This window comes from Myxine glutinosa, chromosome 11, assembly GCF_964187855.1.
Source record: "Myxine glutinosa chromosome 11, kmMyxGlut1.1, whole genome shotgun sequence".
In the NCBI taxonomy this organism is placed as follows: Eukaryota; Metazoa; Chordata; class Myxini; order Myxiniformes; family Myxinidae; genus Myxine; species Myxine glutinosa.
The window spans coordinates 83,924,683-83,938,681 of record NC_136271.1 but is presented as its reverse complement, the minus strand read 5'-3'; the positions used below and the strand labels follow the sequence as shown (position 1 = coordinate 83,938,681).

At 47.7% G+C, this 13,999-nt stretch overlaps 1 protein-coding gene across 2 annotated transcripts in view; it reads left to right on the top strand.

Moving 5' to 3' along the window:
• The window catches only part of SRP72 (signal recognition particle 72), a 229,400-nt gene that overhangs the window by 69,286 nt on the left and 146,115 nt on the right, over positions 1–13,999 (top strand). For both annotated transcript variants that reach the window (XM_068131523.2, XM_078786825.1), the window contains one exon: positions 8,119–8,243. In XM_068131523.2, coding sequence (XP_067987624.2) covers positions 8,119–8,243 — 125 coding nt within the window. The remainder of the gene's footprint in view (positions 1–8,118; positions 8,244–13,999) is intronic.

Sequence of the window (13,999 nt, the reverse complement as noted above, 5' to 3'; positions counted from 1 at the left end):
GTGCATGTGGTGAACAGTTTGGTTTGGGGATGGTGCATGTGGTGAACGGTTTGGTTTGGGGATGGTGCATGTGGTGAACGGTTTGACTTGAGGATGGTGCATGTGGTGAACAGTTTGGTTTGGGGATGGTGCATGTGGTGAACGGTTTGACTTGGGGATGGTGCATGTGGTGAACAGTTTGACTTGAGGATGGTGCATGTGGTGAACAGTTTGACTTGGGGATGGTGCATGTGGTGAACAGTTTGGTTTGGGGATGGTGCATGTGGTGAACAGTTTGGTTTGGGGATGGTGCATGTGGTGAACGGTTTGGTTTGGGGATGGTGCATGTGGTGAACGGTTTGACTTGAGGATGGTGCATGTGGTGAACAGTTTGGTTTGGGGATGGTGCATGTGGTGAACGGTTTGATTGGGGATGGTGCATGTGGTGAACAGTTTGACTTGAGGATGGTGCATGTGGTGAACAGTTTGACTTGGGGATGGTGCATGTGGTGAACAGTTTGACTTGACGATGGTGCATGTGGTGAACGGTTTGACTTGAGGATGGTGCATGTGGTGAACAGTTTGACTTGAGGATGGTGCATGTGGTGAACAGTTTGACTTGGGGATGGTGCATGTGGTGAACGGTTTGACTTGAGGATGGTGCATGTGGTGAACGGTTTGACTTGGGGATGGTGCATGTGGTGAACAGTTTGACTTGAGGATGGTGCATGTGGTGAACGGTTTGACTTGGGGATGGTGCATGTGGTGAACAGTTTGACTTGAGGATGGTGCATGTGGTGAATGGTTTGACTTGAGGATGGTGCATGTGGTGAACAGTTTGACTTGAGGATGGTGCATGTGGTGAACGGTGTGACTTGAGGATGGTGCATGTGGTGAATGGTTTGACTTGAGGATGGTGCATGTGGTGAACAGTTTGACTTGAGGATGGTGCATGTGGTGAATGGTTTGACTTGAGGATGGTGCATGTGGTGAACAGTTTGACTTGAGGATGGTGCATGTGGTGAACGGTTTGACTTGAGGATGGTGCATGTGGTGAATGGTTTGACTTGAGGATGGTGCATGTGGTGAACGGTTTGACTTGGGGATGGTGCATGTGGTGAACGGTGTGACTTGAGGATGGTGCATGTGGTGAATGGTTTGACTTGAGGATGGTGCATGTGGTGAACGGTTTGACTTGAGGATGGTGCATGTGGTGAACGGTTTGACTTAAGGATGGTGCATGTGGTGAACGGTTTGACTTGAGGATGGTGCATGTGGTGAACGGTTTGACTTGGGGATGGTGCATGTGGTGAACAGTTTGACTTGAGGATGGTGCATGTGGTGAACGGTTTGACTTGGGGATGGTGCATGTGGTGAACGGTTTGACTTGAGGATGGTGCATGTGGTGAACAGTTTGGTTTAGGGATGGTGCATGTGGTGAACGGTTTGACTTGTGGATGGTGCATGTGGTGAACAGTTTGGTTTGGGGATGGTGCATGTGGTGAACGGTTTGACTTGAGGATGGTGCATGTGGTGAACGGTTTGACTTGTGGATGGTGCATGTTGTGAACGGTTTGACTTGGGGATGGTGCATGTGGTGAACGGTTTGACTTGAGGATGGTGCATGTGGTGAACAGTTTGACTTGGGGATGGTGCATGTGGTGAACAGTTTGACTTGAGGATGGTGCATGTGGTAAACGGTTTGACTTGGGGATGCTGCATGTGGTGAACGGTTTGACTTGAGGATGGTGCATGTGGTGAACAGTTTGACTTGAGGATGGTGCATGTGGTGAACGGTTTGACTTGAGGATGGTGCATGTGGTGAACTGTTTGACTTGAGGATGGTGCATGTGGTGAACGCTTTGACTTGGGGATGGTGCATGTGGTGAACAGTTTGACTTGAGGATGGTGCATGTGGTGAACGGTTTGACTTGGGGATGGTGCATGTGGTGAACAGTTTGGTTTGGGGATGGTGCATGTGGTGAACAGTTTGGTTTGGGGATGGTGCATGTGGTGAACAGTTTGGTTTGGGGATGGTGCATGTGGTGAACGGTTTGACTTGAGGATGGTGCATGTGGTGAACAGTTTGGTTTGGGGATGGTGCATGTGGTGAACAGTTTGGTTTGGGGATGGTGCATGTGGTGAACGGTTTGACTTGAGGATGGTGCATGTGGTGAACAGTTTGGTTTGGGGATGGTGCATGTGGTGAACGGTTTGACTTGAGGATGGTGCATGTGGTGAACAGTTTGGTTTGGGGATGGTGCATGTGGTGAACGGTTTGACTTGGGGATGGTGCATGTGGTGAGCGCTTTGACTTGCGGATGGTGCATGTGGTGAACAGTTTGGTTTGGGGATGGTGCATGTGGTGAACAGTTTGACTTGGGGATGGTGCATGTGGTGAACAGTTTGACTTGAGGATGGTGCATGTGGTGAACAGTTTGACTTGAGGATGGTGCATGTGGTGAACAGTTTGACTTGGGGATGGTGCATGTGGTGAACAGTTTGACTTGAGGATGGTGCATGTGGTGAACAGTTTGACTTGGGGATGGTGCATGTGGTGAACAGTTTGACTTGAGGATGGTGCATGTGGTGAACAGTTTGACTTGGGGATGGTGCATGTGGTGAACAGTTTGACTTGGGGATGGTGCATGTGGTGAACAGTTTGACTTGAGGATGGTGCATGTGGTGAACGGTTTGACTTGGGGATGGTGCATGTGGTGAACGGTTTGACTTGAGGATGGTGCATGTGGTGAACGGTTTGACTTGGGGATGGTGCATGTGGTGAACGGTTTGACTTGGGGATGGTGCATGTGGTGAACGGTTTGACTTGGGGATGGTGCATGTGGTGAACGGTTTGACTTGAGGATGGTGCATGTGGTGAACGGTTTGACTTGAGGATGGTGCATGTGGTGAACGGTTTGACTTGAGGATGGTGCATGTGGTGAACGGTTTGACTTGAGGATGGTGCATGTGGTGAACGGTTTGACTTGGGGATGGTGCATGTGGTGAACGGTTTGACTTGAGGATGGTGCATGTGGTGAACGGTTTGACTTGGGGATGGTGCATGTGGTGAACGGTTTGACTTGAGGATGGTGCATGTGGTGAACGGTTTGACTTGGGGATGGTGCATGTGGTGAACGGTGTGACTTGAGGATGGTGCATGTGGTGAACGGTTTGACTTGAGGATGGTGCATGTGGTGAACGGTTTGACTTGAGGTTGGTGCATGTGGTGAACGGTTTGACTTGGGGATGGTGCATGTGGTGAACGGTTTGACTTGTGGATGGTGCATGTGGTGAACGGTTTGACTTGTGGATGGTGCATGTGGTGAACAGTTTGGTTTGGGGATGGTGCATGTGGTGAACGGTTTGACTTGGGGATGGTGCATGTGGTGAACGGTTTGACTTGAGGATGGTGCATGTGGTGAACGGTTTGACTTGTGGATGGTGCATGTGTTGAACGGTTTGACTTGTGGATGGTGCATGTGTTGAACGGTTTGACTTGAGGATGGTGCATGTGGTGAACGGTTTGACTTGAGGATGGTGCATGTGGTGAACAGTTTGACTTGTGGATGGTGCATGTGTTGAACGGTTTGACTTGAGGATGGTGCATGTGTTGAACGGTTTGACTTGTGGATGGTGCATGTGTTGAACGGTTTGACTTGAGGATGGTGCATGTGGTGAACAGTTTGACTTGGGGATGGTGCATGTGGTGAACGCTTTGACTTGAGGATGGTGCATGTGGTGAACGGTTTGACTTGAGGATGGTGCATGTGGTGAACGGTTTGACTTGGGGATGGTGCATGTGGTGAACGGTTTGACTTGAGGATGGTGCATGTGGTGAACGGTTTGACTTGGGGATGGTGCATGTGGTGAACAGTTTGACTTGAGGATGGTGCATGTGGTGAACGGTTTGACTTGGGGATGGTGCATGTGGTGAACAGTTTGGTTTGGGGATGGTGCATGTGGTGAACAGTTTGACTTGAGGATGGTGCATGTGGTGAACGGTTTGACTTGGGGATGGTGCATGTGGTGAACAGTTTGGTTTGGGGATGGTGCATGTGGTGAGCGGTTTGACTTGAGGATGGTGCATGTGGTGAACGGTTTGACTTGGGGATGGTGCATGTGGTGAACAGTTTGGTTTGGGGATGGTGCATGTGGTGAACGGTTTGGTTTGGGGATGGTGCATGTGGTGAACAGTTTGACTTGAGGATGGTGCATGTGGTGAACGGTTTGACTTGGGGATGGTGCATGTGGTGAACGGTTTGACTTGAGGATGGTGCATGTGGTGAACAGTTTGGTTTGGGGATGGTGCATGTGGTGAACGGTTTGACTTGGGGATGGTGCATGTGGTGAACGGTTTGACTTGAGGATGGTGCATGTGGTGAACAGTTTGGTTTGGGGATGGTGCATGTGGTGAACGGTTTGACTTGAGGATGGTGCATGTGGTGAACGGTTTGACTTGGGGATGGTGCATGTGGTGAACAGTTTGACTTGAGGATGGTGCATGTGGTGAACAGTTTGGTTTGGGGATGGTGCATGTGGTGAGCGGTTTGACTTGAGGATGGTGCATGTGGTGAACGGTTTGACTTGGGGATGGTGCATGTGGTGAACGGTTTGGTTTGGGGATGGTGCATGTGGTGAACGGTTTGGTTTGGGGATGGTGCATGTGGTGAACAGTTTGACTTGAGGATGGTGCATGTGGTGAACGGTTTGACTTGGGGATGGTGCATGTGGTGAACGGTTTGACTTGAGGATGGTGCATGTGGTGAACAGTTTGGTTTGGGGATGGTGCATGTGGTGAACGGTTTGACTTGGGGATGGTGCATGTGGTGAACGGTTTGACTTGAGGATGGTGCATGTGGTGAACAGTTTGGTTTGGGGATGGTGCATGTGGTGAACGGTTTGACTTGAGGATGGTGCATGTGGTGAACGGTTTGACTTGGGGATGGTGCATGTGGTGAACAGTTTGACTTGAGGATGGTGCATGTGGTGAACAGTTTGGTTTGGGGATGGTGCATGTGGTGAGCGGTTTGACTTGAGGATGGTGCATGTGGTGAACAGTTTGGTTTGGGGATGGTGCATGTGGTGAACGGTTTGGTTTGGGGATGGTGCATGTGGTGAACAGTTTGACTTGAGGATGGTGCATGTGGTGAACGGTTTGACTTGGGGATGGTGCATGTGGTGAACGGTTTGACTTGAGGATGGTGCATGTGGTGAACAGTTTGGTTTGGGGATGGTGCATGTGGTGAACGGTTTGACTTGGGGATGGTGCATGTGGTGAACGGTTTGACTTGAGGATGGTGCATGTGGTGAACAGTTTGGTTTGGGGATGGTGCATGTGGTGAACGGTTTGACTTGAGGATGGTGCATGTGGTGAACGGTTTGACTTGGGGATGGTGCATGTGGTGAACAGTTTGACTTGAGGATGGTGCATGTGGTGAACAGTTTGACTTGGGGATGGTGCATGTGGTGAACAGTTTGGTTTGGGGATGGTGCATGTGGTGAACAGTTTGGTTTGGGGATGGTGCATGTGGTGAACAGTTTGACTTGGGGATGGTGCATGTGGTGAGCAGTTTGACTTGGGGATGGTGCATGTGGTGAACAGTTTGACTTGAGGATGGTGCATGTGGTGAACAGTTTGACTTGGAGATGGTGCATGTGGTGAACGGTTTGACTTGAGGATGGTGCATGTGGTGAACAGTTTGACTTGGGGATGGTGCATGTGGTGAACAGTTTGACTTGAGTATGGTGCATGTGGTGAACAGTTTGACTTGAGGATGGTGCATGTGGTGAACAGTTTGACTTGAAGATGGTGCATGTGGTGAACAGTTTGACTTGAGGATGGTGCATGTGTTGAATGGTTTGACTTGGAGATGGTGCATGTGGTGAACAGTTTGACTTGGAGATGGTGCATGTGGTGAACGGTTTGACTTGAGGATGGTGCATGTGGTGAACAGTTTGACTTGGGGATGGTGCATGTGGTGAACGGTTTGACTTGGGGATGGTGCATGTGGTGAACGGTTTGACTTGAGGATGGTGCATGTGGTGAACGGTTTGACTTGGGGATGGTGCATGTGGTGAGCGGTTTGACTTGACGATGGTGCATGTGGTGAACGGTTTGACTTGAGGATGGTGCATGTGGTGAGCGGTTTGACTTGACGATGGTGCATGTGGTGAGCGGTTTGACTTGACGATGGTGCATGTGGTGAACGGTTTGACTTGGGGATGGTGCATGTGGTGAACGGTTTGACTTGAGGATGGTGCATGTGGTGAGCGGTTTGACTTGACGATGGTGCATGTGGTGAACGGTTTGACTTGAGGATGGTGCATGTGGTGAATGGTTTGACTTGAGCATGGTGCATGTGGTGAACAGTTTGACTTGAGGATGGTGCATGTGGTGAATGGTTTGACTTGAGCATGGTGCATGTGGTGAACAGTTTGAATTGAGGATGGTGTATGTGGTGAGCAGTGAGAGGTTTGACTAAGGAGGTTGTATGTAAAGAAGGACTTCATGTGGAACAGTGCACATGTTGAGGTGTCAGAATGGGTAATATGCATGGGGAAAGGGATTTGATGCCACATTCTTTTTTGCCACATTTGATGCCACATTTTGCCAAATCATCAGAATGTACTGTTTTACCAAAATAAAACGTATTTTGCTTATTTGTACTTTCGTTCATGACAATATTTGAAGAAACGGTGCCGCCATTTTTTAACTACTTAACTACTTAAATTTATTTTTAATTTTCTTCAATTTCAGAAATCAAATCTTCTGGAAGAGCGAAAAGACAGTGGGTAGAGGACAGACAACCGGTCAGTGGGACAGCGGGGAACATGCAGACAAGAGGCATTTCGACATCCGAGAACATTATAGATAATGCATTAAACATAAATGATTTGTGAGAATCAAAGATCATGCATCACTACAGGGAGAAAGATGAAGCACCAGGTGCATGACCATGAAGGTCTGAAAAGAAAATCACAGCTGGACAGAGTTTTGGGAATACGACTCCGATGTATAAAGTGCTTATTCATACTGCCAGTGTACCGCCTGACTGGCAAAAAAGATTATGGGAAAGATCAGGGCAAAACATCTCTACCACTCTCTGGATAGGGCCATTGGTGATCAATTGGCAAGCAATTTGTACCCTGGTGCCACAAGTCATGAAGCATTGGTAGTTCGTGTCAGTTTTTCCATGATATCTGATTGTATCACAGGTTTGTTGCTTTTATAACCTTGTCATATCAGTGAATTTTAGACACCTGCATATAATGAGGGTGTGCTATTTTAAATAGAAGAAATTGACTGTGAACCATAAAGTTTCCAGAACTCGTTCACCAGATCGATTCAACCCATTGACACCTCTATTTCCTTGTGTATAACCTTTTGTCAGGTTCACTACGTTTTTTCGTTTAATTTTTTTGGAGATTAGCAAAACTGTACATTTTTGGAATATTCAGAGCATGAGGAATCCAAAAATTAATGTTGGCATTTGCGTCGACACCTTTGCGAAAATGACACTCAGGACAGTGATGAGGATCTGTAAAAGCATATTCCTGAACGGTATAGACCTCGTAGATCCTGTGTATAGGACTTATAGTTCAATCTGATACTAACAAGGCTGCTTTCTTGCTTTATAAACCCATACCTATAACTTCAAAGGACTTGCAATATCATGTATTATGTAATACAGTTATATCACAAATATAAAGACAATGGTTTTCAATTACCTTTGTTTGTTGCTTTTCTATAATCCTGAGCACTATTTTGAGGCCTTTATTGGATTCCTTGACCCAGAAAACATAGGATTAGCATATTTAATTAAGTTTCCAGGTTGACTGGAAGCCGAGATCACGCAAAATATGTATTTTATGGCGGCCATTTTGAAAATCCAAAATGGCGGCCATGCAGGTGTCTGTGCAAATGCCAACATTGATTTTCGGATTCTCCATGCTCTGAAGATTCCAAAAATGTACAGGTTTGCTAATCCCAAAATTTTGAACGAAATTATATTTGTTAACATCGTGAACCTGACTACTTGGCAAGTTTAATTGAAGCCTGTAATTCATCCTTGAAGCTTGGAAATACTGTGAGTTGTGCCATCACCTGAATAATGATTGTGGTGGTGGTATTGGTAGGATGTGGCAGAGGAAGAGCTTCAAGATGAGCTCTCGGTGATCCACGTACAGATGGCCTATGTGTTGCAGCGACGGGGCTTCACCGAAGAGGCTTTGCAGCTCTACAGCCAGGTTGTGAAGGGCAGGTTCGTTTTAATGCATCCTTTCCTTTCGTTTATGTGATTGTAATCTCCGAACCATTTTTTTTGGAACCTGATTAACTGAGGTGCGTGTCATATAGTAGTAATCCTTGTCTCGTATTTGGCATTCAATTCCACGGAAGTAAAGATACTGTGGCACCCACTGTGGCATTCACACTGTTTCACAGTCAGCCATAATCGTTTCTACAATATAAACTTTTGAGTTTTGCTGCCGTTTTATAGGAGGCATTGCACCGATCACTATTTTGTTTGATTAGTCTGGTCTTTGCTGCTTTTGAAATGGGACATTTACCTGTCTCTTTGAATTTTTTAAATTGCAGTGCCTGGTTTACAATGACAAGTGACTGTTCAATGTGGAGTCGTCGTGCTTTGAAACTGGTCCTTGTTGATTTGTGGATAATCTTTGGTTGTGGGGGGCATCTATTTAGCCCCGCCGCCTGCCCTGCCATTCACGCCATCTTCCCATCTAGCTGAACCTTATCCTCACTGTATATATGAACATACATTTTAAAAGCATAATCTCTGTGATTACATGCAACAGTCGCAGAGCATAGGCCACTGATAGACCGTGGAAAAGGGCCATTTTTTAAAGGAAATTAATCAACCAGCTGTACACAAAGCTACATGAGATCTCATTTAAAAAAGGGACATCTTAGTGACATTCAGTCCTGTTGAACTCAATATTTCTTGTGCGGTCTACGAAATGCAGTATTTACATTTGAATGATAACCTCGTACAAATTATTTGACCATTCACGAAAACCACAATTTGACCTTAACTTCAATTTGACATGCTGCTTCTGTCTCAACAATGGATGGAGGTCCTCAATGCTAAACAGGAAATTAGAGCTGTCTCCCTTGACAAATCACATACCGTCGATATGGTCTGGCACCCCACCCTGCTCACTAAACTCTCCTCTTATGGTATCCATGTAAACCTCCACGCATGGCTTGCAGACTTCCTCTCTGGTCGTAGTCAACGTGTGGCCCTGAATGGAATGTTCTCATCTCCCTTTCCTGTCCAGGCTGGAGTTCCCCAAGGTAGTGTTCTGGGCCCTGTGCTTTTTTCTGGTCTTAATTAATGATCTCTCCCACTCTGGAAAATCCTCTCTATCTCTTTGCTGATGACTCCAATTTCTGCCTCTCCATCTCTCATCCTCAGAGCAGCAGGCAGCAGCCTCTTCACTCTCTGCAGACCTGGATAAAATCACAAACTGGTAAAACAAGTGCAACATATATCATCATCATAGCAACATCATAGGAGATATATATCATCTTGGAGACGGCGGCAGGGATTTTCGAAGCCCCACACGGTCTCCACGTTTTTCGAAGTTAAGTCTGTTCACAATTGTATTTTGTCGAAACTGTATTTATCTTTCGGTGTGTGAAGTTATTGTGTGCAACTTTGGTTGTTTCTCGGTGTTTATCTTTCATAAATTGATCGTCTGTTTGCCGTGTCGCGAGCAAGGCCTTGTACAGTGTGCACTGTACAACCTTGAGGCTTTGTTTTTCTCTCAGTGGTCCGTCGTTTGTGATCCAATAACTTTCGTTCTCTGTATTCCCAGTCTTTTCACCCATAGCCTACTTCCTTGTGTAAATCTCAACTCAAAAAAAAAAAAAAAAACATTTCCTTCTCTGTTCTCATTCGTTTATTCATTCTTATTCGTTCGTTCGTTCTTCGACCACGTGTTTCTCCCCCATTTCCCCAGATAGTTTTCACTCATTAACCTTCAATGTTTACACTTTCCCCTCAAGTTATGTATTCCGTCATATTTTATAACACCTTTTTCTTCTTCTTCTTTAAAAGGCTGCTTTCGACTTGCTCACCAAATCAATTCATCCCAAAAAAAATATCCATCTCCTATAGTGCCTTTGTTCTACATTCCCTAAACTCTCCTGCACTCCATCCTCCATCCAGCGTCCTTAAACGTATTTTTAACTCGAAGGTCACAAGAAACTCATTTTGCAATAAATGTTCGTTTCCCATAAATCGTACACTTTCAAAAATCCAATCTCACCCCTCCCCTCCAAATCTTCCCCATAACCCCTCCCCTCCAAATCTTCCCCATCACCCCTCCCCTCCAAATCTTCCCCATCACCCATCCCTTTCAAATCTCCCCCCTTGCCCCCTCCCTCCTAAACTACTCCCTCACCCCTCCCCGCCAAGACGCCCCCTCGCCCCTCCCCTCCTAGACTCCTGCCTCACCCCTCCCCTCCAAATCTCCCCCATATCCCATCCCTTTCAAATCCCTCCCCTTGTCCCTTCCCTCCCAAACTCCCCCCTCACCCCTCCCCTTCAAATCTCCCCACCCTCATTGCTTCTCAATTTCCCCCCGCTCACTCCCCCTCCTCAAAGCGTCCTCCCCGCTTCTTCCCCCTTCAAACTCTCACCTCCATCTCCCCCAACCTTCTGCCTCGCTCTTCCCCCTCCTCAAATAACACCTCATTGTGGCTCACCCAATCACCATCAAACCTTTTGTCCGCCCCATCCTTCCCTTTCTCCGAGCTATTCTGAAATCTCTGACACACCTTCAACAGCTCTCCCTACCTCTTCCACCTCTTCCACATCTTACCCTACCCCTCCTCCCCCCTGTTCTGTATCTGATGCTCCCCCTTCCTCTTCATTAACGGTATGGACCTCAAACATCCGGGGCCTTCGTTCAAACTTAACTGATCTCTCCATACAGGTTGCTTCTGTCAAACCAGACGTGATCTGCTTAACAGAAACTTTCCTCCTTTATGATGTCTCTGATTCCATAGTATCTCTCCCGGGCTACTCCCTCCTCCGGTATGATAGACCTGAGCCTCGTCCTGGAGGCGGGGTTGCTATCTTTATCAAAAACTCTCTTCCTCACTCGCCCTGCACTGCACTCTCTCCACCTCACCCCCAGGAATACCTCTGGCTACGGCTTCCCCTTCGCTCCCACCTCTTGTTCATATGTGTGTTGTACCGTCCACCAAACAGTGATGACTCCATCTACATCTCGCTGTCTGATGATATGGACCAACTTCTATCTACTCATCCCAACTCTCTCTTCCTCATATGTGGTGATTTCAACTGTCATCATGCCAGTTGGCTGGGTGTGGGTACCTCTCTCACCAGCCATGGCTCCTCAGCAAAGGACTTCTGCGACTCACTGGGACTGACACAATCTGTCAATTTCCCGACCCGGATCTCAGTCAACGGAACATCTTCTCTTCTGGACTTGGTTATGACTAACTTCCCTGAAAATGTCTGCTGCTCTTCTTCTGCTCCGATCGGATCATCTGATCATGTCCTTGTTAAAGTGGACATCTCTCTGACCATCCTCAGGGAGCCTGCTCAGCGTCGACGAGTCTGGCATTTCACTCAGGCCAACTGGCACGGTCTTCAAGCAGCCATCAATCATCTGGACTGGTCTCCCATCTCTACCACCTCTGACATCAACTCATCCTGGGAATTCTTCCAAAGTAAATTGCTCTCTCTCATGCACAGATTTATCCCATCTCGTCTTCAGTTGTCATACCCTTCCTCCCGTCCATGGTACACGGAATCTTGTGGTGAGGCTGTTGCCCAGAAACAACTTGCCTTCGTCTCCTGGAAAGCAAATCCAACGGAAGGAAATCTCATTTCCTTTCACAAAGCCCGAAACAAGTGTGTGTCCACCCTCAGGAGAGCCAGGAAACAATATCTCTCCGTTCTCAAGACCGAACTCTCTTATCTGTCTCCCTCTTCCAAATCCTGGTGGCGTCTGGTCAAATCCGTTTCTGGTGTTTGTTCCCCCTCCATCCCCTCCCTTACCTCAAACGGCTACACAGCTGACTCCGCACGTGAAAAAGCTGAATGCCTCAACTCTGTGTTTGCCTCTAAATCTTGTGTCCCAAACCCATCCCTCTCTGTACCCACCATACCCAGTCGTACCCTGCTGCTCCTGGACTCCGTGTCCTTTCCTCCTGACAAGGTGGAAAAGTTTCTGTCAACCCTCGACTCTGATTCTGCAACTGGACCCGACGGCATCAGCCCACGGGTCCTAAAATCCTGCTCTGCTGCTCTATCTCACCCTCTCTCTGTTCTCTTCACCCTCTCTTTTGCTCAAGGTCAACTGCCATCTGCTTGGAAATCAGCCAACATCACCGCTTTGCACAAAAAAGGTGCAAAAACAGATCCTAGCAACTACAGACCAATCAGCCTTCTCCCAATTATCAGCAAAGTCATGGAATCCATCATTGCTTCTGATATGAAATCTTTCCTCTTCTCCAATGGCTTGATCTCTGATCATCAATTTGGTTTCAGACCAGGTCACTCTACTCTGGACATGCTGCTTCTGCTGTCTCAACAATGGATGGAGGTCCTCAATGCCAAACAGGAAATTAGAGCTGTCTCCCTCGACATATCACGTGCCTTCGACACGGTCTGGCACCCCGCTCTGCTCACCAAACTCTCCTCCTTTGGTATCCATGGAAATCTCCACGCATGGCTGGCGGACTTCCTCTCTAGTCGTCGTCAACGTGTGGCCCTGAATGGGTTTCTCTCATCTCCTCTTCCTGTTCAGGCTGGAGTTCCCCAAGGCAGTGTTCTGGGCCCCGTGCTTTTTCTGGTCTTCATCAATGATCTCTCTGACTCTCTCGAAAATCCTCTCTATCTCTTTGCTGATGACTCCACTCTCTGCCGCTCCATTCCTCTTCCCTCAGATCGGCAGTCTGCTGCCTCCTCACTCTCTGAAGACCTGGACAAAATCACAGACTGGTCAAACAAGTGGAACATGTCTTTCAATCCTGACAAATCTCACACTCTTACTATGTCTCTCCGAAAAGATCGACTGGACAACCCTCCCATCTACTTTCTCAACAATCCTCTCCAAGAAGTTCTGTCGCTCAAGATTTTGGGTCTCACTATCTGCCATGATCTTTCTTGGGAAAACCACATTTCCAAGCTGGCCTCCAAAGCCAGTCGCCGACTGGGCATCCTCCGTCGTGCGAAGTCCTTCCTCGGCACACCTGAGCTCCTCACCACATACAAGGCTTTCATCCGCAGCTCAATGGAATACTGTTCTCCCCTATGGGCCGGTGCTCCTGCCTCACACCTAGCTCGGCTTCACGCTGTTGAAACCAAAGCTTTCAGAATTATTGGAATCTCCCGCGATGAAGCTATCTCTGAGGGCCTTTCACTCACTCACCGCAGGCAGGTAGGTGGTCTTTCTGTCTTCTACCGACTCCTCTCCGGCCTTGCACCCCCAGCTCTCTCTGTGCTCTGTCCCCCAAATATTCCTACAGGTCGCACAAGATCTGCCAGCAACCCTCTGATGGTTAAACTGCCGAAATCTCGGCTCTCCGCTCACCTTCACTCTTTCATTCCTCTTTTCTCCCGCCTCTGGAACAAACTCCCTCACTCCCTTCAATCCCACTCCTCCCTCCAGGTCTTTAAAACAGCTGTTCACCACCATCTCTTATCTTCCCCCATCCAAAACCTTGATCTTTTCTACCCCCGCTAATTCACCCCAGATCCACCTTGTTTGAAATTCCAACTTCTTTCCTGGAAGTCCTGGCAGTGTCCATATGTTTTATACCTCTCCCACTGCCCCCTTCCCACGCCCCCCCCCCCCCAAAGCTCTCGCCCTCTCTCAGATCTCTCGATGTCTCCATGTCTCTCGGTCCCTGCTCTCAAATGTTGTGTTTGTGTCCTTCCCCCTCTCTCCCCATCTTGTCTACCGCTCCCTATGTTATATGTTTTATGTGTCGGTTTGTCTTTCTGTGTGATTAATG